Source organism: Paramormyrops kingsleyae, chromosome 8, assembly GCF_048594095.1.
Source record: "Paramormyrops kingsleyae isolate MSU_618 chromosome 8, PKINGS_0.4, whole genome shotgun sequence".
NCBI classification, from domain to species: Eukaryota; Metazoa; Chordata; class Actinopteri; order Osteoglossiformes; family Mormyridae; genus Paramormyrops; species Paramormyrops kingsleyae.
In genome coordinates, this window is record NC_132804.1 from 157,292 (window position 1) to 181,098 (window position 23,807).

Consider the following 23,807-nt stretch of genomic DNA (forward strand, 5'->3'; position numbering starts at 1 on the left):
ATTGCACAGGTAGAAAGGGAAACGTCTCACTCCATTTAAAAATACGTCTGGCGACAATTATCGACAATAAAATTTGTCGGCAACTATTTTTATTGTCGATTTTTGTCGACAATGTCGAATAATCGTTGCACCCCTATATGAAATATGTCTCATTTACTTTCATATTTGTTCAGACTGTCAATTATGTCAATCTGTCACGCCCCGCTCCGTCCGCTCCCGATGTGTGCCACGCCCACCTCGTTACCTCGTGTGATTCCCTGATTGTCTCTTACCTGTGATTCGTTACCCTTAGCCTGTGTCTTGTATTTAGTCCGTGTCTAAGTCAGTGTACCCGAGATCTGTCATTGTTGTATAGTCCGTCGATGTCCGTACCTGTCCTTCTGCCTCTAAATAAACCCTTTTACCGGACTTCCTGGCTTCGCTCGCCTGCTTCCTTGCTCGCACTCCCCACCGAAGCTGACACAATCCTTTGAGTAGTTTATTTTTAATCAACCCCCAGTTTAACTGCCAAGTGATTTCATCCATGTTATTGTCACCCTCCCCACACACAAACTGATTTAAATCTTCAGTAAATTAATATATCCAATAGGTACCAATTTAGCATTTGCATAACTTTAATAATACTTTAAAATAGCAGAGTATTTTAAAAAACATTTTAAATAAATACCAACAATAAATTTGTATAAAAATACAATACTTTCTATATTGTTATTGTAAAAGTAAACAGCCCTTTCCCAGAGGAACATTTCTTTTCCACTGAAGTTCCATTGTCTTAAACACAGTTTTGTATTTAAATCTCATAATAAATTATATCTGGCTTAGCAATAGAGCCTAGTTACATATCATGACCACACTGAAATAAAAAATATCAAATATTGTATAACCCATTATAAGTAACAAACAGAAATTAGGTTGCCCTCTGCAAAATTCAAATTAATAAAGCAGCTTGGATGAGACACAATGACCTTAGTGTTCATTTTTGTAATACAGCCATCCATTTTCTGAAACTGCTCATCCCATTCAGGGTCATGGGGGTCCTATCCCAGAGGCTACAGGCACAATGGCAGGAAACAACCCAGGATGGGGTGCCAACTTAATGCAGGGCACACTCACAGCTATAGGCAATTTGTTAACTTCAATTAGCCTCAGCATGTTTTTGGACTGTGGGAGGAAACCAGAGTACCCAGTGAAAACCCCACAATGACAAAGGGAAAACATGCAAACTCCACACACATGGAACCCGGCTGGAGTCTTGAACCCAGTGGCCTGTACTACGAAGCGGGGTTACTGGCTTATCGGGGTAACTTGTCGGATTTAAGGTAGTCTGGGCAAAATGTAAGTGAACGAATATGAAGTCCATTTAAACTGTGGTACCTTAAATCCGACAAGTTACCCCGATAAGCCAGTAACACCACTTCGTAGTACAGGCCACAGGTCTCAGAGTTACAAGGTGACAGTGCTAACCACTGCGCCACCATGCTACCCATTTTCAGAATCCTAAACACAATTCTGTAACAGCACTTGGAATTTAGATTCATATGATTTAATAATGTAATAATCTGACAAAAGTGATCTTTAGAGATCTAGTATGAATATAAATTATGCTGAACTAAATTTTTCTCCACTGACAATGGCCATTTTTAGAGTAATACTCATCGATTGCTTTCAAAATACTTAATATTTACATTAACCTTGCAGGTATGTCAGTTTTCTTAATTGCTACATTACAAAAAGTCTTCATAGCTATGTAGTATTGTGACTATAGTAAGACATACTGCCAAATTCCCATTTTTTCCATTGACAATAATAATCAACACTGGGTAAAATTAGAAAAAATATATCGTTTTGTTCATAAAACAAGTGAAAGACAATAATAATAATAATAATACTTTATTAATCCCCGTGGGGAAATTGTCTTTACACCTCCCTCAACTTGCTCTTTGTAGAGTTTTCTGTGACAACTTACTATTAGTGATATACATGTAAATAATTTCACCCTGTGTGCAGTTTGAAATTAAAATACACAACAAATTTCAGGAAGGTAAGAGCACCAGTTCAGCATTTGCATAGCTCCTGTAAGCTGTTATGTGTCAGTAAATATGTATCACTTTCACAAAGGTAACAGAACTGAAGAACATAAGAAATTTACAAAAGAGAGGAGACCATTCGGCCCATCAAGATTGTTTGGGGAGAACTTAATTAATAGCTTGGAGTTATTAAAATCTTATCTAGCTCTGATTTAAAGGAACCCAGGGTTTCAGCTTGCGCTACACTAACAGGAAGACTATTCCAACTACACGCTTTGTAAAGAAGTGCTTCCTCAAATTCATTTTTAAATGTTCTCCAGCTAGTTTCCATTTACGGCCAGGAGTTCTAGTATTTAAACTAATATTGAAATAGCCATTTGGTTGAACAGCATCCAGACCTGTTAGAATCTTATACACCTGGATCATGTCTCCTCTTAGTCTCCTTTGCTTGAGGCTAAACAGATTCAGCTCAGCTAACCTCTCCTCATAAGACATACCTCTAAGACCAGGAATCATTCTCGTAGCCCTCCGTGGCACCTTTTCTAAGGCAGCAATGTCCTTCTTAAGGTATGGTTACTGCCATCCCACCCACAGTACAATCTCACTCTTCTCTCCACTACTTCACATGAAGAAAACATGAAAACTCTTGCATGCTATGCAAACATCACTGTCCATATAAAAACAAAACAAAAAATTCACATTACACATAGTCAATTCGTTTTGGCCCATTGATATATCTCGTAAAAAAAGGTGTGTGTTAAAGAATATATTACATGGTAAGCTAACATTTGGTACTTATAGTAGAAATGTTGAATGCAGAAGAAATGGACTGGGATAAAGAACTGAGTGACTTTTACAACAACCAAATCATTTTGCTCAGATGAGTGGATCAGACCATCTCCAAAATGGCAAGGGAGTTATGTATAACGTCACAAAGGGGATCCAATAAAACTACAATTATTTAACACAGTCCTGAATTAATACTGAAGATGGATTCAGGCTTATGAAAAGACTGACTACATAACGGCTGTTAAAAATTATAAGGATTGCAAGAAAGTCTAAAAAATATATATATTACGGCCAAACTCAGGACCATGGACTGTCCTGATGAGTCCTCAGCTGTTTGTACACATAAAATTCCTACAACTTGTGGCATCAAGAACTGGATGAGTATTTATTGTAACAGTGACTCTGTCGGGATAACCTGGCACTGTGGTTTTTTTGGGTTCCAGTAGTCATGGTGGAGACAGACCAGCTGTCAGCTGCCACTTGGAGTTAGAGGACCCATCTAGGTGCCTATACCTTACTGCACAATGAGGAAAAATACAAAAAGGGTAGTATTATACATTGTTAGTAATATACAGGATAAAACAAAAATTTTCAAAGGACAAAGAAGTTTGATTTTATTAACACAACACAGATACAGGTAGTGAATAGTAAATGAATGCAGAACACCATCGCTATGTATCTTTGTAGGAAGGACTTACACGAGAATGCGAGGTAGCCCTGCCCCGCCCTGTCAGCACCCTACCATGGGCACGACCCCCCCGACTTGACTGCTCTTGGTGGAACTCCAGGTCCTCCAGCCTTTGGGTCAAGGCTAGCTTCTGCTGGATAGCCATACGCAGCAGCAAGTTCAGGGTCTTCTTCTCCTCCTCCGCTGCTGCCAGCTGGCGCTGCAACTCATCCACCTGAGCGACATATTCATCGCATCTGGAGTACAAATATGACAGGGCACACGTGAACAGAAGTACAGATACACATACCTTTTTCCATACTGATTTATTGTATACCATTCCATATGCATAAACATGGTCACAGATCAAACACACATGACCATTACATCAAGAGTTACACACAGATGCATATCATTATTTAGACTGAACAGCATGGTTAAGATTCTTATAAAAATCTCTTCAACTGAATATGGCACTTACTGTGTGTTCTTAATATGCTTCTGCTATCAACAGCCCAGACTACAAGACAGTCATGCACTTACCGTGTTGCGAACATGGCTCGGAGTGAAGAGAAGGTGGCGGCGTCCTCCTTCAAGGCCTTCAACTCTTGGCGTAACTTTGTCATGGTCTCTGTCACCATTGCCTTCTCGGTCTCATACTTGCTCTTCAGACTAGCTAGGGCCACCTCAGCAGTCTAAGTGGTCAAAAGCTGCACTTCAGGTAGGCAGTGCCCCAGCCAGCAAACCAATCAATCAACAGAACTTCCTTGGATTTGACTTCAGACCCCCTGTGACCTATAGCCTTATAATGATTATCCGGCTAAAGCTGTCCCAAAAGTTCCTTTATGATTATTGACCTTCAGAATAACCAATGACTTACCCACACGTGGCTTGGGTATAATCTTTTGTCTTGACAAAAATCAACATTAAATGAGATATAGAGCATGCAATACCAGCTTCCTTGATAGACACATCTATGACACCATCCCCACAATCTCCACCATCCTGTTTTGTGTCATTATGAGCTACCTGAAGGTCATACTTCCTCATCCTCACCTGCTTGTTAGCCTTCAGAACAGCCCGCAATGTGGCTATCTGCTCACGCTTGGTGCTCAGCAGAGCCTTGAGCTTGAGCATCTCCTCCATGCAGGCTTCCTGGTCCCAATCTGCTGGCAGACACGCCCCTGACTCTGCTCCCCATTGATGGGACATCTCCACAGCACGGTCCACGGCTTGCTGGAGGTGCTTCAGCTGCTTCCGGATGATAGCACCCAGGTTGTACACATCCGAAGGCTCATTCTGTGAGTTTGGATCAGGTTCTGAGGCCTGGCTGCTGGCCCCACACTGTCTGTAAAAGTCCAGCGTGACACGGCTTGGGGTCTCATTGTTGGACATACACACATGGTGATAAAGGCTGGCTAGCTCTTCACTGAAGGCAGCCATCTCCTCTTGGGCCACACTGAGGTTACCATGCCACTCTCTCGCCTCCCTGCTAATGCGCTCCAGCTCTTGTGCCAGATGTGTTGCTTCCTTATGGCCTGAGCGGTTACTCTCCTCTAGGCTTGACAACCTCCCTGTCAACATTTGCACCTGGGCCTTAAGCTCGATCCTCTCCTTCTCAAACTGGGCCTGCTCGTCCCGGTGTCTGGCCTGCAGTCCCTCCAACTCCTCTCTCAGCTCCCCAACTTCTGCTGCTGCCAGCTGGTACTTGCACGCCAGGATCTCAGGCCCGTCAAAGTCCAGGTCATAGTCACTGAATTCCTGCTGGTTGTCAAGCTCTAGCTCTTCATCAGCTATCCTCTTTTGACTTCTGCTTGCCTGAAGTTTCCTCATGGCACTAAGAGTCTCCTGTAGGCGGCACACATGCTCCTGTTTCTCAGCTAGATCCTGCTGGGTATGCTTGAGCTGGACCTGGGCCTCCTGCAGTGAGATCACGAGGGCCCCTTTCTCCCTCTCCACCTGCAGTACACAGGAAACCATTCAGCCCTCTGGTGTTTTCACAACTGACTAACCAGGCATGGCCCAAGGAGTGGAAGCTGGCTAAGGACATACCTGCAGGAGCTGCTGGTTCACCTTCTGGATTTCGGAGATGCTGAGCTCATTCAGTAGCTCATCCACCAAACTTGGGGCAGGGCGGAAGCGCCCATCATCTACCATTGTGTCTTCAGCACGGTTCGCTGGCGTGCTACCGCTGCTGTCATGGGCATCAGGTGATTCCTCAGCATTGGCCTTGAGCCCATCTAGGGGCAAGTTCAGGGAACATGGGGACACAGAACTGGCACCCAGATGCTGGGAAAGCTCTTTGCGCAGCACAGCCTTCTGCTCACGCTCTGAGGAGATTGTCTCCAGAGCCTCAGCCAGCTGCCGCTCAGTGATCTCATTCAGCTGTACGGCACTCTCTAGCTGACCATTCAGAAACTGAAGGTCCTCCTCTAACCTCCGGGTCTCATGCTTCAAGCCCTCAAACTCGACCTAGAAAGAGGTGATAGGCCAGACTAGAAAATGGTTAAAGTATTATGGGCTTTGGAAACCACATTATTAGTTTATACATGAAAAAAGAAACCTTTCTTGGCAACAACATAAAGCACAACTTAACTACCTAAAGGGATTTAGGTTGGAGTAACCTCACTAAAAATCTGCAAATGCATTTGTAAGAATAGCAGGCAAATGTATCTGCCTTTAGACCAAAAAAATCCATGCTGATACAACAGACTTTAGCTGTCCTGATGTATCTTTAGGACCAAAAGCTTGCAACTCTGCCCATATCTGTGCTCACCTGATTCTGCTTAAGGAGTGACACCTGCTTCTGCAGGCAAATGTTCTCCTCCTCTAGCTCTGTGAAATCCTGCTGCAGTCGGCCCTCCCGGGACTTGCATTCCTTGATTTCATCGCGCAGTCGACTGCGCTGCATATCACCCACTTGGTTGATCTGGAGAGAGGGAGAGCAAACCAAGTCTGGAGAGGATACAAGGGCAAATGTGGCATAGTGATGATGCAGACATTTTAGTTATGGAATGAAACTTGGAGGAAAAGAACATTGGGCCTCATTCACCAACCGTTCTTACGAACAAATTTGTTCTTAAACCACACGTATGCACTTTTTTTTACAAAGATTCTGACATTCACCAATGTTTTCTTATCTGAATTTGTTCTTAGCTAAGAACAGAATCTACACACACTCAAGACCATACGTACGAACATTTCAGTAATGATATTTTGTTCAAAATAATCGGTTATAGCAGTTTTGTTCATTCTACAGTTCATAAAATGATAGTATTTGAATAATTTATAAAAGTAAAATGTAAAAAATAATAATAATAAAGTGTAAAAATTATTTTCATGGTAGTAACGGTGATCATGCAGATTATAAATAGGTCTGTTTCTGTGCATTAGCCTTGCTATCAAAATGGCATTTTTGTTACTTCTTGAAGAGCTTGCCAATCATGCTCTGAGAATGGAACGCACATTTTAACATCATTTAGATTTATTTGGCACACAGCGTTCACAGAGAAGGTGATATCTTTCCATGTATCAGCTTTCTTGGGGGCTTTATATCCACTGGTTACGCTACTAAATAACATGTGTCTATTTGCATTTACCTCCTGTACAGTAAAATCCAGTTATAACAGACTTCAAGGGACCTGGCAAAACAGTCCGTTATATCCAAAGTCCGTTATATCCAGAGTTGCTGTATGCCCAGAACACAACAACAGGACAACATTTACTCATGCCACACACCAGCAGACACACTTGTGGTATAGATTATTATATTGTATATGTAGTAATCCAACTTTACCTGACCAGATGCGTTACTATTAATAATCCCGACTACGTATCTGTGTATCACCGCCATGCCATGCGCCTTGTAGGTGGAGCCTGTATGTCCGTTATAGCAAAACAAAACTACAGCTAAAAGCAGCCCTGGGGACCAAGATGTTTGTCCGTTATAAGCGAAATTCCGTTATATGCGAGTCTGCTATATCCGATGCTTGTTCTGCATGTTCTTAAAGGCGCACAGCCGGACCAGCGGACCTCGTCCGTTATAGGCGATATTCAGTTATAAACGAGTCCACTATAACGGGATTTTGTATTAATACTTCTACTTCAGCATCACTGAAGTTTTTTTTCCTTAGTGCCAAGCGGCTCACAGCCTGCGCATCTCTTTGCCATTCCTTGCACATGACCCTAATGTCTCATGCCCTTTTATGGGAAATTGCTGGGCGTTTCCCTATGCTAATTAGGGCAAACTGGCACGCGCTCAGTTACGAAGATGTGGGATTCACCATTCTTAAGAACAAAGGTGCGAACAGTTCTGCTACTTAAGAACACGTCATGAATCTGACGTAAGTTGTTAACAAATTTTGTAGGAACCAATTTAAGAGAATTCTTAAGAAAATATTGGTGAATGAGGCCCATTGTGCAGTTGTACAAAAGAGAATGTGTATTTTTGGTCATAGGGAATTACAGTGTTAAAAAAGTGATGCATTTTACGGTTACAAAGAGTCTATGTACTGTACTATATACAAAAAAATGTACTATCATGTGACACAATCCAAACAACTTGGTTCTGAAGGTTAGACGAGTGCATTCCCACAACCTTTCGGCAACACTGAAGGGAGACTATGATGTCCACCATGAATAAAGGACAGATTCATGATTGGCTGAACATTAATATCTCAGTGATATTTACTGTATCAGCTCAGACAAGGTGGTACAGAAATGAGCACAGCTGACTAGATGCCAATAGAGAATTTGAGACACCCTTACGAGGAGAATATCCAGTTCCGGTGACATTTACATCAGACTTTTAAAAAGATTATTGGCTGAATACAAGTATCTGTTGACTTACATCCCATCGAGTAACATCCAATCGTCTTTATGTCCAAGGTCCACAGTATGTTTTATGAACTGTTTGAGTGACGCCTGAAAGCGGACGCAGTAGGACATAAGCAGGTACATTGCTTACTGTAACAAGCGCAAGAGAATGGGCAGCACTACATCCCATAATAACATATGTGACCCCTGTCCAAATTTAACCTGCAATACAGTATGTACATATAGAAATGTATACGTGATGGATTGCTTCAATAAGCAGAACAAGTGCAGTACAAGTACTGTATCTATTTCATTACATAAAAAGAAACCTACTGTACAATAAAATATTTCACCGCAGTTTTGAGCAGTCTTCCTTCTCGGCTTGGCACGCATCTTTTCATTTTGTAGTGCAATTTGCAGTGTTGGTAGTAACGTGTTACTATAATTCCACTACTGTCGGCTGTAATGAGTAATGTAACTAATTACATTCTCAAATCAAATAACGCAATGAAAAGTACTGAAATTTAAATGGGTTCGTTATTTGTTACTTTTGTCTTGCGTGAACATATTAATGGATAAATGCAAGCTATTCCCCTAATAATCTGTTTATGATCTAATGTGATCAGACTTTACTGTGCCGTAATGAATGGATGATATTATAGGTAAAGTGATAATACAACTGTCAAATTTTATCTGTCTCGCACTGTTACAGCAGCAACACTACAACAATACAACTATCCAGAGAGCACACATGCATTGGCACAATATCACCGCAATACTTGAAAAATACATTGTTACCGAACATTTAATTATAACATCCCCCTGATGGTTGTGCAATGTATTTCAACAGCAACACAATGTTAATGAGCTCAATATACCATGTTTACCCTACTGTTATTTTTCCTAATTAGGCTATTTAACCCACAATAGGTTTATACTATATATGTTTATATTGTATAGGGTAGATATGTTCTGTTTACCCCAAATGAAGGCATACTGTTTCTAAATGGATACGATCTTAAAGCAATGTCTTGGCGACGTGTGTGCTGTCCAGGTATGCATGCATTCATAAAAGAGTTGAAAAGTTACTTTCCCTGGTAACTAATTTTACAGTTAGTTCCTACCAAGACATGTGACTGGACAAGAGGGGTCTATGAGTACGGTTATCAGAGTATAACTGCACTCGGACATTTCACATTAGCTGTATCACTCTGCTTTTAGATTAGATTAGATTAGATTAGATTGACTTTATTAATCCCACAATGGGGAAATTCTTTAGAAACAGCAGCAATAATGAAAAAGACAGTAAAAAAAGAAAGTATAACAGGATCCATAGGATCAGCAAAAAATAACAATATTGTCACGTTCGTGGACGAGCGGTGCAGGTAGGCAGGCGATCGGAGCCAGGTAGTCAGGGAAACGGGGTTTATTTAGGGAGGGACGAACAGGCACGGACATCAACGGACACTACAATGACAAGTCTGGGGAAGACTGACTCAGACGAGGACTAAATACAAAAGACAAGCTAGACTTAATAGGACACAGGCGATCGCAATCAGGGCTGAACACGAGGTAACGAGGTGGGCGTGGCACACATTAGGATCGAACGGAGCAGGGTGTGACAAATATAGACAATAAAAACAATTTCTAAAACTGTATAAATATATAAGTAAAAATATAAAGAAAAAAAGAAACATATACACAATGCTTGGTATATGGATAAACAGCTGCTGAATAAATATATGCATACATATATATATATATATATACATACATACATACAGTTGAAACCAAAAGTTTACATACACTGTATAAAAAGACATATAACTTTTTTTTTTCTTACTGTCTGATATTAAATCATACAAAACCCTTTCAGTTTTAGGCCCGTTCGGATTCCCAAAATAATTTCTATTTGCTAAATGTCAAAATAATGTGTGAGAGAATTTTTTAGAGATTTTTTTATTACTTTCTTCAAAGTCAAAAGTTTACATACATTTGCTTAGTATTTGGTAGAATTGCCTTTAAACTGAATGACTTGACGTAAATGCTTTGGGTTCCTTCCACAAGCTTCTCACAACAGTTTAATGGAATTTTGGCCCATTCCTCCTGACAGAACTGGTGTAATTGAGTCAGGTTTGTAGGCCGCCTTGCTCTCACACGTCTTTTCAGCTCTGACCACAAATTTTCTATGGGATTAAGATCAGGGCTTTGTGATGGCCACTCCAAAACATTGACTTTGTTGTCCTTAAGCCACTCTGTAACCAATTTTGCAGTATGCTTAGGGTCATTGTCCATTTGGAAGACCCATTTGCGCCCAAGCTTTAACTTCCTGGCTGATGTCTTGAGATGCTGCTTCAATATTTCAACATACTGTTCTTTCTTCATGATGCCATCTATTTTGTGAAGTGCACCAGTCCCTCCTGCAGCAAAACACCCCCACAACATGATGCTGCCACCTCCGTACTTCACAGTTGGGATGGTGTTCTCAGGCTTGAAGGCTTCCTCCTTTTTCCTCCAAATATGACGATGGTCATTATGGCCAAACATTTTTGTTTCGTCAGACCACAGGACATGTCTCCAGAAATTAGGGTCTTTGTCCCTGTGTGTATTTGCAAAGTGTAATCTGGCTTTTTTATGTCGCTTTTGGAGTAATGGCTTTTTCCTCGCTGAGTAGCCTTTCAGCGCATGTCGGTACAGGACTCGTTTCACTGTGGATAGTGATACACTCTTACCAGCTTCAGCCAGCATCTTCGCAAGGTCTTTTGCTTTTGTTCTGGGATTGATACGCACATTCCGCACCAAAACACATTCATCTCTTGAACTCAGGATGCCGTCTCCTTCCTGAGCGGTATGATGGCTGGACATTCCCATGTTGTTTATAATTGCGTATAATTGTTTGAACAGATGAACGTGGCACCTTCAGGCATCTGGAAATTGCTCCCAAGGATTGCTCCCTCTTGTGGAGGTCCACAATTCTCATCCTGATGTCTTGGCTGATTTCTTTAGACTTTCCCATGGTGTCACAAAAGGATATGGAGGGAAATCCCGGACATTTTTCAAAAGGAATTGCAAATTGCATTTGCAGTTGCATTTTCCATATGTGGACGCATAAAGTGTGACATAATTGAAATGCAATTGCAAATTTTGCATTAACGTTTGCTTTTTCGCTTTCGCGAACGAACACTGACTGCCACATTTTAAAGGAAAAAGCAAAGTCCATTTGCAATTGCATTTCCCATGTCTAACAAGGGAAATCCCGGACATTTTTCAAAAGGAATTGCAAATTGTATTTGCAATTGCATTTCCCATGTCTTACAAGGGAAATCCCGGACATTTTTCAAAAGGAATTGCAAATTGCATTTGCAATTGCGTTTTCCATATGTGGACGCATAAAGTGTGACATAATTCAAATGCAATTGCAAATTTTGCATTACCGTTTGCTTTTTCGCTTTCGCGAACGAACACTGCCACATTTCAAATGAAAAAGCAAAGTCCATTTGCAATTGCATTTCCCATGTCTTACAAGGGTCAGGGGTGGGTCTATACTGTGGGGCGTGATTGTATGGGGAGTGACGTCACTCGCAGTCGACTACCAAGAGGGGTGTGGAAGAAACACGTTGAATTACACTTATCGAATAATCCAAAATTAAGTTCCAAAACATACGTATTATAAAGTGCATGTTTATAATTCAACCACATGAATTCAGTTAATTTTATTTCGCCTCAAAATAAATTTCAAAAGAACAAATTCAGTTGAAAATATCCCATGTGTTTTATTCAAGCAGTAACATTCAGTCCTCTTATTTCTGCTTTACAATATGCGTCCACATATGGAAAACGCAATTGCAAATGCAATTTGCAATTCCTTTTGAAAAATGTCCGGGATTTCCCTTGTAAGACATGGGAAATGCAATTGCAAATGGACTTTGCTTTTTTATTTGAAATGTGGTCGTCAGTGTTCGTTCGCGAAAGCGAAAAAGCAAACGTTAATGCAAAATTTGCAATTCCTTTTGAAAAATGTCCGGGATTTCCCTCCATAAAAGGAAGCAGTGTGTTGAGGTGTGCCTTTAAATACATCCACAGGTGTGCCTCCAATCAACTCAAGTGGTGTCAGTTAACCTATTAGACACTTCCAAAGCCATGACATCATCATCTGGGCTTTCCCAAATAGTTTAAAGGCATAGTAACCATAGTGTATGTAAACTTTTGACTTTGAAGAAAGTAATAAAAAAATCTCTAAAAAATTCTCTCACACATTATTTTGACATTTAGCAAATAGAAATTATTTTGGGAATCCGAACGGGCCTAAAACTGAAAGGGTTTTGTATGATTTAATATCAGACAGTAAGAAAAAAAAAGTTATGTCTTTTTATACAGTGTATGTAAACTTTTGGTTTCAACTGTACATACACACAAATATACACATATATATATATATATAGATACACACACACACACATATATACATATACAGGGATTATATATACCGATTATATGGTCACTGCAGTGATGTGTTGTAAAGTCTAATAGCTGTGGGGAGGAATGATCGACGGAAGCGCTCCTTCTTGCACTGTGGGGTGTAACAGTCTTGTGCTGTTACAGGTGTATCTGAAAACTGCTACATATGCTTCATTTCCAGCAACATGGAGCTGGTGCTGGGCTGGAACTTGTTCTGTGCCTTTTGAGAACCAGCCCACATTTCCACCAGTTTCAAAAATGAACACAGATGGAAGTGAGAGTAAAGTATATGTATTCAATTTTGTCGGATTAATTTTGATCCATTTCAGATTTTAAGTTTATATAAGCTGCCAAACCGAAATTTTCAAAATATGATTTGTTGTGTTCTCTCTCTACTGCCTGTATCCACGTTTGCCTCCTTAAAGGCCCCCCATCTGTGTGTGAAAGTAAGTTTATTCTTTCTCATCGTGCTTTTAAGGATCACACAATAAAAGATTACATTTATTTGACCTGTGACGTGGTTTTAATGTACAATGAAAAGTTATTTTGCTAATAAACTGGCTAGTTGTTTCACTTGTGGCACCAACAATATTAGACAAAACTATCAGTTATAGACTGAATTTTCCAGGTATGCGGAAGGTTTGGACGCGATAGCCCGTCCCACTTTCACTGACGTTGAGAGAACTATTTATTTATTTGTTTTGTGGAGGTACGGAAATCTTTTAATAAATTAACAAAATATTCTGTATCTTATAACTGTTAGCTTATAAATGCTACTTGATGAACTGTTCTATAAAAGCAACAACATACGAGAAGGAGTGTGGTTGTACTCCAATATATCACTGTGATTATCTTCGGCACTCTGCCGGCAGTCTCGTACCTACTGTACAACTAAAGCACAGCCATGATTTATTGGAGTACAACTGCACTCCTTCCCGTATGTTATTGCTTAATTATATGCAATAATTAATAAAGTAATTGAATTATTTTTTTAATTAAGTAGTAAATGTAATTACTCATTTTCAGTAACTTACAAAACACTAGGAATTTTGTGCCTCTTTTTATTATGTGTTGTGATTATATAATTACATTGTCATTTGCTGTTGAGTACTGTGCATGTATTACAGTACTTAATGTCTTGCCCATCACCTATAACTATCCGGATGCACTCATATTGACTTATGTGCAGTGGTCCAGGCTCCAAATGCGGACGCAAGTCAACAAACACCTGTACTTGCTTGAATATTAGAAAACTTGTGTAGACTAAGTACTGACAAACTACAGTTTATAACAAAAGACCACAGAATATTATTATTTTTCCCCCAGACTTTAATTTTGCATTGTGTAGCTACAATCCGTGTGACATTTGCGTCAATTCATGGATCAATGACTTACAAGTGTGTTGACCTTAAGCAGAGCCACAATGGTGAAAATCAAAAATCTGTAATCTAACACTGCTATCTCTTTGTCCAGTGGTCACTGCCTATAGAAGCCCCTGAGGAGGTACCTGGCAATGCAGACTGAAGGCTAGATTCAGGGCTGGCAGCTGATGGATATTTCAGATGTGCAAAGCCCTGCCAACTATTAACACTACCCAATGCAACTTATACTTCCATTCCAGAACACCTAATCCGGTGTTGTAAAACTCGTGAGAACTCTTGTGTTTTTAAACTGTTATGTGTGTTTTTAAACTATATAAGGTACTTTAGCATAACATCTGACATGCTACTAAACACACATACATCATCTAGAATGAAACACCATGAACTGGTTGAAACAGCAGGTCATTTGCCTGGATTAGGGAATTCTGGAGGGTTCTCTTATTCTGCTCTGTCAACCATGGAGTAGAAACAAATTCATCACTGGCTGGGTAAAAATAAGGATGGATGAATTTCAGCAGTGCATCTAGTCGTTATGTAGACACACCACTAGAGTTAAGAGGGTAATATCCCAACAGTCATAACTAAAGCCTGTACTGCATTTTGCTCACTAGATGATCCATGAACATGACACACCACACCTATTGTCACAGAAAGCCAGCTGCAAGACCAGGAAATGTACACACGCTGTGTTAAGGTATCAAGCTAAATCATGACAGACACATACATGGGCCTCAGGATTTCTGACCAACCTCCCTCAAATCCTGGATGACTGCTGCCATACGTTCATTCTCAGCTTGGGTACTGATGAGTACACTCTGTAGCTGCCTCAGCTCCACCTGGAGGTCCAGCTGGCGTTGATCAAATAATGCCTGTCTTGAGGCAGTCTCTTGCAGCAGCAATTCCTCGCGGCTTTCTCCATCCGCTGTCACCTTCCTGTGGTTGGAATGAGCGTGTCCGAAAGCCTGTGCAACAATTACACCAAAGCTATCCTAAGACATCATAACATGGCATAGCAACAGTTAGCCTGACAAGATCATTGATGGCACAACCTTCATCTTAGCTGGGACAAGACAGCATGTTAAGTTAGCAGGCACAGGTATCACGGTTATTTGTTTAGCAGGAACAGGTTTTGCTACAGAACTCCTCAAACTTGATTCTGACCTCAAGAGTAATTATGATTATGTAGTTAAGATATTGCTCAAATCACAGAAAAACCAGATTTTACTTGAGGATCTCAGTCATGCGCACCATGTTGTGAGGCTTAAGGTTTGCCACAAGTGTGGGATCAGAACTTGTGACAACAATAGGGTTTTATTGTAATAAAAACAGAACATAAAATCATTATGGCTGCATAGTATTATTGTTGATATAATAAGCACATAGTTGACCTAAAATATTTGGTAGTAGTGATTATACCACGGTTTTGGCAAATACTATTTTCTTATTGGTTCAGAGATGTCACGTGGGTGTTGATTATTTTTTTGTAACTCCACAGGTAATTCCAGTAGCCTAATAACAGTTTTATATTAATGTGTTTTACTGACAAATACATGGTCATTCTTATCAGGAATTTTCCTTTGTTTTCAGAATACAAGTGTCTGTCTGTTGATGGGCCTTATGGTAACTTAAGGGACTTGCCACTCGCAGTGACTAGCTTGACCAGATGTTCTATCATTACAAGGACTAGGCCTATATTTTTAAGAGCACATTGAGACATTGTCAAACTGAAATAATTGCTTGTTAACTGAGGTTTAAGCAGGATAAACCACTTCAAGGTGTGCGTTTGTATGAAAATAGCCAACTCTGTGTAATGCATCAGGCCAGGATGTTGATTTTCATAAAACCGCACACCTCGTCATGATATACCCCTTACATCCATCCATCCATTATCGTGACCACTCAATCTCCACTGGGGTAACGGGGGGCCCGGAGCCCATCCCGGGATACCCCTTACATATCACACTAAATCATGGTCAGGTCAAATAGTTTCACTAAAGGCACTAGAAAATGATCCTTCTAGGACAACCTTCAAGGTACAGTATTCGTCCATGTCCTTGAAAAACTTTTCTAATGACCAGAAAATTACGTTCAGTACCAATATATCCTACTGTATTTCAATTTCACAAACATACGCATGATGTATATTTTATTAGCAAACATGCACCTATAGGCAGCATGGTGGTGCAGTGGTTAACACTGTTGCCTCATAACTCTGGGACCAGAGTTCAAGTCTCTGCCATGGCTCCATGTGAACTAAGTTTGCTCTGGCTACTCCAGTTTCCCCCCACAGCCCAAAAACATGTTGAGGTTAACTGGGATTACCAAACTGTGCATGTGTGAGGGTGCCCTGTTATGTTTTGGTGCCCCATCCTGGGTTGTCTCTGCTTTGCCCCCATTGCTTTTGGAATAGGCTCTGGACCATCCACAACCCTGAATAGGACAAGTGGTTACAGAAGATGGATGCATGGATGGATGGACGGACATACACCTGTAAAAATAATATGTAATGTGGTTAATATGAATAATAAAAAAACAGGTATGGTGGGAGGGCTAATGACTACTTTCTGTAAATGTGCATGTTCACAGCTTTCTAACTAATATCTGTGCATATGCATGTTTAATTCAATCAGTGTCACACTTTGCTTTTGACAAGGTAATATAAATTTATTTTGGCAGCTAGTAAACTGCATACTGCAAGTAACTATAGAAACAACCATACCATGACACAAGAGATCACACACTGTAACCAGCCTTCTGGTGAACATACTGACCACATTAACGATCTTCTTGCTCAGGTAACAGGGTTAAAAATACACTCACAATACTGTGATTTTTGCAAAATTTTTCTGTCAGTGTTTATATTCATACTATTTATATTATTAAGATATGATACCTTTAGATCAGGGGTAGCCAACTCCAGTCCTGGAGGGCCAGAGCCCTGCATATTTTTGGGTTTCCCCTCATTTAACACACCTGGTGCTAATTACCACACAGCTCTTGAGCTGAATCATTTATGGTGGAAGAGGGAAAGAACTAAGCTACACTGGGCTCTGGCCCTCCAGGACTGGAGTTGGGCACCCCTGCTTTAGATTGTGTCATGCAACTGCATAATCTGCTCTTTCATGTTTGTTCTTCTTCATTAATCCAGCAGGAGCCCCATGTACTCTTGTTGGAAAACTGAAAAGACTTAAATTACCTTGAAAATTAAAATGAAGGGGATACCATATTGTCTGTCTTCCTCCCTCATGTCTGCATTGGCCTTAACACCAATTTCTCCTGGGACTGGTTGACCCTGCTCTCACTTGGTTGTCACTTTGGGAAAAAAGCATCTACTAAATGAATAGATGTAAATATGAGTGAATATAAGCAATGGTACTAAATGTAACTCATGTATGAGGTACACTGTAATTTTTCTCCTGTCTATAAAACCAAGACAGCTTCATTGTCATGGAAATAAACAGATGTTTCCTTTCAAGTCCACTGTGTTTCAGTGAAAAAAAATGAGTTTATCAGATGAGCAGTCGTCTATTGACCCCACCCATTCAGACATAGAAGAAAGGGAATGTAGAAGTGATGTCACTTCCTGTCCAATGCACACTCTCCATGGCCTGCTCCACCTCCTACTCCATTTATAAACTAGGCATCCTGGTTATCTGGGATCTGAAGGCTGGTCCTTTCATTAAATAACTTTGCAACACTGTGAAAATTACCAGACAGGTAATGCTCATTTATTTTGTTAATTAGCCACTGGTTTTTATCAAAAGTAACTTAATTTTACTGATTTATTTGATACAATAGCAGATCCTCATGTAACCTCAGAGGGCTGTTCCTCATCAGTATATGTTTTGCTTGTTAGTCATAAAACTAGCCTCCGAAACTTCCCTTCCTGCCGTCAACAGACCTCTTCTAGACTGGCACTGCTATCTTTCTCAGCATTTTTACGTCATTCTAGACCACTGTTCCTAAAGTGGAGCATGTCCAGACGACTGGGACTCTGACTTTGACATTTCAGATTAGTCTCACGGCAATAGAGGAGTAACAACCCCACCCCCCCCAAGACTCTTTGCTCCTCTAGCTTGGAAATAGGTAGCCCCCTGTCACCTGGTTCTGAAGCAATAAAGGGTATAAATCCCTATTCTTACATGCCTCATAATTGCAACTTCAAAGCACATTCCTTCACCCTTCTTCTGTGTACAATTCTTTATTGTAGATTAAAATACTGAATCATAATCTGGCTTTTCTTTGGCACCAGGTCTTACCTAACGACGGAAAAGTACATTAACTGCCTTAAAATATATAACACTGAAAAGATGCTAGTCAAGCATAGAGTGTAATTTAGAAACAAAATAAATCAATGCATACAGAATACCTAAACTGACATTTTAAAATAACTGTTTAAAGCATATATGACGAAACTTTATTCACAGTGCTTGTCAGCTCAGGACAACATGGCTGTAATAAATCAGTTTATTAACAGAGGTACCTTTTCATGCCGATGCATGTCCTCGTACCTGATCGTGAACACGGGCAGGCGGGTACCTGTTTCAGCTGATTGAGCTCCTGTTTCATGCTTTCGTACTCCAGCTCCAGGTCGTCGTGGCGCCGTTGCAGCTCTTGCTTCTCCTCCAGTACGGCTAGCCCGTACTCTGCAGCCTGCATCTTTTCATGGGTAGTTTCGCTCAGTTCCCGGTACAGGCGCTCGATCTCTGCCCGGAGCCGCCGCGGATCGGCGTCCGTCAGCGTCACGCCAGACCACTCTGATTCGGACATATTGTGCCGACACGGATGAAGGGTTTAGGACAAGCGATAACAGATCGAGATCCCAGAGATGGGAAGCTATCTTTTGGAAGTTTTTATTTCAGTGACTGCGAAATTCCATGGCTGTGTTTTTATGACACGCTTCCAGGCACCGCTTTAAGTGACGTATTAAATTCTGGTTAACTTCGCCTGCGACCATCATACTTTTCTATTTTAAACTTCTTCCTTAACTGCGGTTTAATCTTTTCCCTGAGTAACCATCCGCCCATTAATGTCTATCGGGCTAGATGTTTTTTTTTGGCAGAAATGATTTTATTTAGGGTGGCTCCCAATTTTCGTACAGTGCATGCTGGGAAAGGAAGTACTGCAACTGTAAAAACAGTCTCGGAGCATGAGAAAATTAACTTCACACCCCGAAGTGCTTTGCGGATTTGTGCACATACGGGAGGCCGGCAGAGACGTCCTCTTCTTTGGTATGTATGTATGTATGTATGTATGTATGTATAAATCAATAAATAAATAAATAAATAAATAGCATCTTGCGGTTAGTAGAAACTTGCTTATGCTGCTATGAAGTGACTTGGAATACTGGAATCTGAAGTTCTCAATGTATTTATTACAAAGCATAAGACATCACGACATTGATTTGATTTTTCGAATGAAGAAGATTTTAACCATGGTTATATTGTTTAAACTACAATACAATAAAACGAAATGTCAATATGAGACAATCATGCTTATTCGTTTATTGTTAAACGTTTACGTAATACAAGGAATCAAACGTTAAGACATTGATTACTTTTTTTTCCCTAAATAACAATGAAAATGTTCACATTTTAAGAAAACTTGGCGAAGTTCACCGTTTGTGAATTCGGATGATGTCACCCCACCCGGAAATCTGCCGATATTATTGAATTTATTTTATTTTTATATAGCGCCATTCATAACAGAATCGTCTACATAGATGTGTCGTGATACATAAAATATCATTAGAAAGAAATGCAGAACGAAAAAAATGAAGAAAAGAAATTAAATAAAGAAATATACTTTGGCAAACATACTTTGTCTTTTTATTTTCAAACGCGAATAATAAAAAAACTTCACCATATAAACAGGTCCAACCATGGCAGCTCATACTGATCAGTCTGATTTGTTAATTGTTTTCACAGTCCACAGTTCGGCTGCCAGTGACTGATACAGTATGTGCGTGAGGCAGAAGGGGTTAAAAACTGCCGTTTTGACACTGAAAGCCTATATCCAAAACTCACACTGTCAATCATATTAAAAGTGCATTTGTGTTAGACTCTGTAAAAGCATAAATAGTGGGTATTTCAGAATATTAATTTTGTACAAGTGTTTAAAAAATCTTTTCTTTTTGGGTAGTAAAAACATGCCAAATATTGTAATCTGAACAGGACCCAACAGGGGTAAGCAGCTGTAGTGCGTCTTGTGTAGCTGGTGTAAACCAATGCTACAGTACATAGTCTGTTTAACTTACAGTATAACACCCATAATTCACCACATGTAGCTAGTGTAAGCAAAATGACTGCGCTGTCAGCCGTATGATAGTACAATACCTTGACTACCTAACTTATAATACCAATAATACTTGATAGCACTTTTATGATTATATTTTAACGTGTATTTTCTCTCTTATTTAAAGTATCTTGACTTTTTAGGGAGTACAGGTGCAGTGTAGGTACGGTATAATTGCAGAATGCCATATAGGTATTTATACTGTGTTATAATGTTCGCATAGCGTCCAAGTCACCTAATGTCCTATTGGACAGAACATAACCTGGACTTGTGTAGTGCCAGATCTCCCAGTTAAGGATTGATTAAGGTTTGGGTCTTGACATACTCTACTTGAGGGAGAAGTTTTTATTTGTAATGTTTTTTTTTTGTTTTTTTTAATGGCCCCCAATCACATAGCAAGTGATTCTGGGCCAGATCCGCCTGCGTCTCCTTAAATTCGGGCACTGGTGGCATCCGGGCAGATCCAGACATCCACTAGAACCAGACAGAGAGCCAGGGTGGACAGGACACAGGAACTTCATTTAGGAAAATGGAGGGAGGAAAGAAAGGGCAAAAACTGGAGCAAAACAAAGGCACTATAGAGCGTTGGAACATTAGGTGGGACTGGAGGATGTGGGGCATATCCTGAGAGCCCTCAGGGCCAAGGACAGCTGGACAAAGGGTGAGAGGTGGCAAATGCTGGCACAGTGGGGTAGCAGAGAGAGAACGCCCCGATGGGAAAGCAGGAATGGAGGATCTTGTCCCTTTGGACTACGCAGGAGGGCAACCCAAGAGGGCAGTTTTGGGTGGATGGGAGCCTAGGCAGCCATCTCTGGCCTTGTGTCTCTGCTTCCCTCTCTGGAAGACAATGATTTGGCTGACCCATCTCCTGTGTCCCTGCCAACACAGGTGGGAGCCCTGCGACCTGGAGCCCCACTCGAAGTCTTTTAGTGGGACATTCTCTGGGTCCATCCAAACAGGGTTTGTGGAAATGGCAGGAGTTGGTCAAGCAGTACCCGGGGAGTCAGGAGCCGGCCAGGCAGCAGCTGGGGAGTTGGGAGCTGATGACCTCTGGCAGGCTTAACAGGTGTGAACAGTGCCAATGATGGTGCTGTTGAGGCACCAATAGGCACAGAGGGTCCCAATGAGGCCAGAACCGATAAGGAGGGTGCCATTGAGGTACCAACAGGCATGGAGGGGGCTGACAGGATGGCAGGAGATGAGGTAGGAGGTGACCGAACCAAAGGTACAGAATGCTCCAACAAACTTCCAGGTGAGCAGGACACAGCCAGGGTACCTGTAAGCGAGCAGGGCACAACTGGGGCACCTGGAGGTGAGCAGGGCACAACTGGGGCACCTGGTGCCACCAATGAGACTACTTGGGTTTTCTGTGGGGCAGCAGGTGAGACACAGCAACCCAAAAAGTTTGTGTCTTAGTCAGAGGCATGGTTTCACCTGGGTCAGAACGACATCTCTCAGGTCAGGTTTGGGTGGCACAGCTGCTGTGGGACCAGGTGTGGGAAGTGTGGCCCCTCTTGAGCCAGGAGCCTGGGGACACTTTAAGATGTTGCACTTATCACAACACACCCATGTAAAGCGTCTTGGGGCGAGTCTATTGTGAAAGGTGCTACATAAAAACAGCATGGGTGGCAGCCTCCCTTGGGCAAGGTTCTGGAGGCTCGGGCACTTCTTGTAGAGGAAAACATAGAAGAACAATCAGCTATTACAATGCATTTAGTCAAACAGGTTATATCAGTAATTATGTTTATTTTATTTAGTTTCATTTTATTTTAATCACACTATACATTCCTGGACAAACATTGTTGAACACAGTGTATTAGTGGTTCAGTGTAATAGATGGGTGCACATGACACCATGTGTGATACCACCATGATAATTTCTTGCTTACGTGGCCATGGGTTCGTATTCCAAAGACAATGCATTTCTTTTTAAAAATGGCAATGAAAGCTCTGTGATTGAATTATTGTGACAAGAATGAATTATTTCTAGCCATTAATTTCAGGTCAGTCAGGTCAGGTTGGGAAGCATGCATTGGCAATTCAATTCAATTTTTTTTTGTATAGCACATTTTCACAACAGTAGTGTCACACCGAGCTGACGAGGGAGACACAAATCCAGAAGTACGGGGAAAGCCGGGTTTTAATAAGGCAAAGAGCAAGCAGTTACAGGCAAGAGTCCCCTCCACACAGGTAATGCAGGAGAGCACTGCAGCCCGAGTAACCGGGGAGGTGGTGCAGGGCAGAGGCACCCTCCTTGTGGTGGTGATCTGGCAACCAGGTCCAAATGGGGTGAGCAGTAATCGTGGTCGAGAGACGAGAGCGTTGGTCGAAAGCCGATGAGTCCGTCCGACGGATACACACAGGACTGGGTAACAGGAGGGCTGGACGACGAGGGAAGCCGGGCTCAGCAGGACTGGAGAATCAAGGACGGGAGTGGGACTAAGGAGGTAAGGGATAAGAGGTAAGGGTTTCACAAAAGGTAAACAGGCAAGGAACGGGAGCAGACGAGAACGGCAGACAGAAGAATGCTCGGTAAGGCTAGTCATTAGCGCAATACTTCGCAGTTTGACTGTGATCTTCTCCCTCCTTAAATAAGGGAGGCAATTAGTCCCTAATGCCCGACACCTGGTTGACCCGCCTCCGTGGGCGTGACAAGTAGGCACAGCCTCACGAAAGTTGGACATGACAATAAAAGTGATTTGATTTGATTTTGATCATGCAGCTCCTGGTGCTGATTCTGATGACAGGATGAACAGTTGTACAGTATAGCAGGAGGGCAGGCAGGAGAGACATCACAAGAGACTGAATCTCGCACATCCACTGGGATCCACTGCAGAGCTCTTTAAGCGTAAGAGACAAATTTAACAAGTTTATCAAAGTAGTGCTAATTAGTGGTACAATCTCATTAAGAAGTTTAGTATGAATTGGGTCTACAAGGCTAGAAGAAGATTTACAGGAGGAAATAAAGTTGAAAAATTCTGATTGTTTTACAGGAAAGAAAGATTCAAAGGTATCATTATCAGTCCTAATATGACTAGGAGAAGACTGATAGCTGTATGTCGCTACACACATGCTCCAGGTGGTATATCTAATCTTAATTATTTTACCATTAAAAATGTAGTCATCATTCCTAAGAGCTTCTGGGACTTGTGAGTTTAACATTGAAGAAGTTTTTGTTAACTTAGACACAGATTCAAACAGGAATTTAGGATTGTTTTTTGTATTCTTCTATTAGTCTGGAGAGATACAGAGACGTAGCAGTCACTAGTGCTTGTCTATACTCAGAGAGACTCTCTTTTCAGGCGGATCTGAAAACTTCTAGTTTACAGTAGTTGAGCGCCATATATACATATATGATCAGAGTACCAGGGGGCAG

General features: G+C 41.2%; 1 protein-coding gene and 1 long non-coding RNA gene across 6 annotated transcripts; one reads left to right on the top strand and one right to left on the bottom strand.

Moving 5' to 3' along the window:
* Positions 1–596: 596 nt before the first annotated feature.
* LOC111852544 (protein bicaudal D homolog 2-like) lies at positions 597–19,195 on the bottom strand. Of its 4 annotated transcripts, XM_023828590.2 has the most exons (8): positions 18,678–19,195; positions 14,888–15,100; positions 6,260–6,412; positions 5,536–5,955; positions 4,540–5,442; positions 4,027–4,178; positions 3,515–3,740; positions 597–3,333 (listed from the first exon to the last, which is right to left on the bottom strand). In XM_023828590.2, the coding sequence occupies exons 1-8, from the start codon at positions 18,906–18,908 to the stop codon at positions 3,331–3,333; spliced, it is 2,301 nt and encodes a 766-aa protein (XP_023684358.1). In that variant the 5' UTR covers positions 18,909–19,195; the 3' UTR covers positions 597–3,330. The 4 variants fall into 4 exon arrangements, with proteins under 4 accessions (XP_023684358.1, XP_023684357.1, XP_023684361.1 ...); XM_023828589.2 differs by having other exon boundaries at positions 597–3,740; XM_023828593.2 differs by lacking the exon at positions 18,678–19,195 and having other exon boundaries at positions 597–3,740; positions 14,863–14,922.
* An 18-nt stretch (positions 19,196–19,213) lies between these two features.
* LOC111852546 (uncharacterized) lies at positions 19,214–23,530 on the top strand. Of its 2 annotated transcripts, XR_002840257.2 has the most exons (4): positions 19,214–19,369; positions 21,321–21,498; positions 23,154–23,279; positions 23,425–23,530. It is a non-coding gene; the product is annotated as an uncharacterized lncRNA (long non-coding RNA). The 2 variants fall into 2 exon arrangements; XR_002840256.2 differs by having other exon boundaries at positions 21,321–23,279.
* Positions 23,531–23,807: the final 277 nt, after the last annotated feature.

Coding starts and splice junctions, on each gene's coding strand:
- LOC111852544 (XM_023828589.2), bottom strand. CDS start 18,908: ATGTCCGAATCAGAGTGGTCTGGCGTGACGCTGACGGACGCCGATCCG. Junction 6,413..14,887: donor TCATCCAGGATTTGAGGGAG/GTTGGTCAGAAA, acceptor CCCTCTCTCCAG/ATCAACCAAGTGGGTGATAT. Junction 5,443..5,535: donor TGAACCAGCAGCTCCTGCAG/GTATGTCCTTAG, acceptor TGTGTACTGCAG/GTGGAGAGGGAGAAAGGGGC.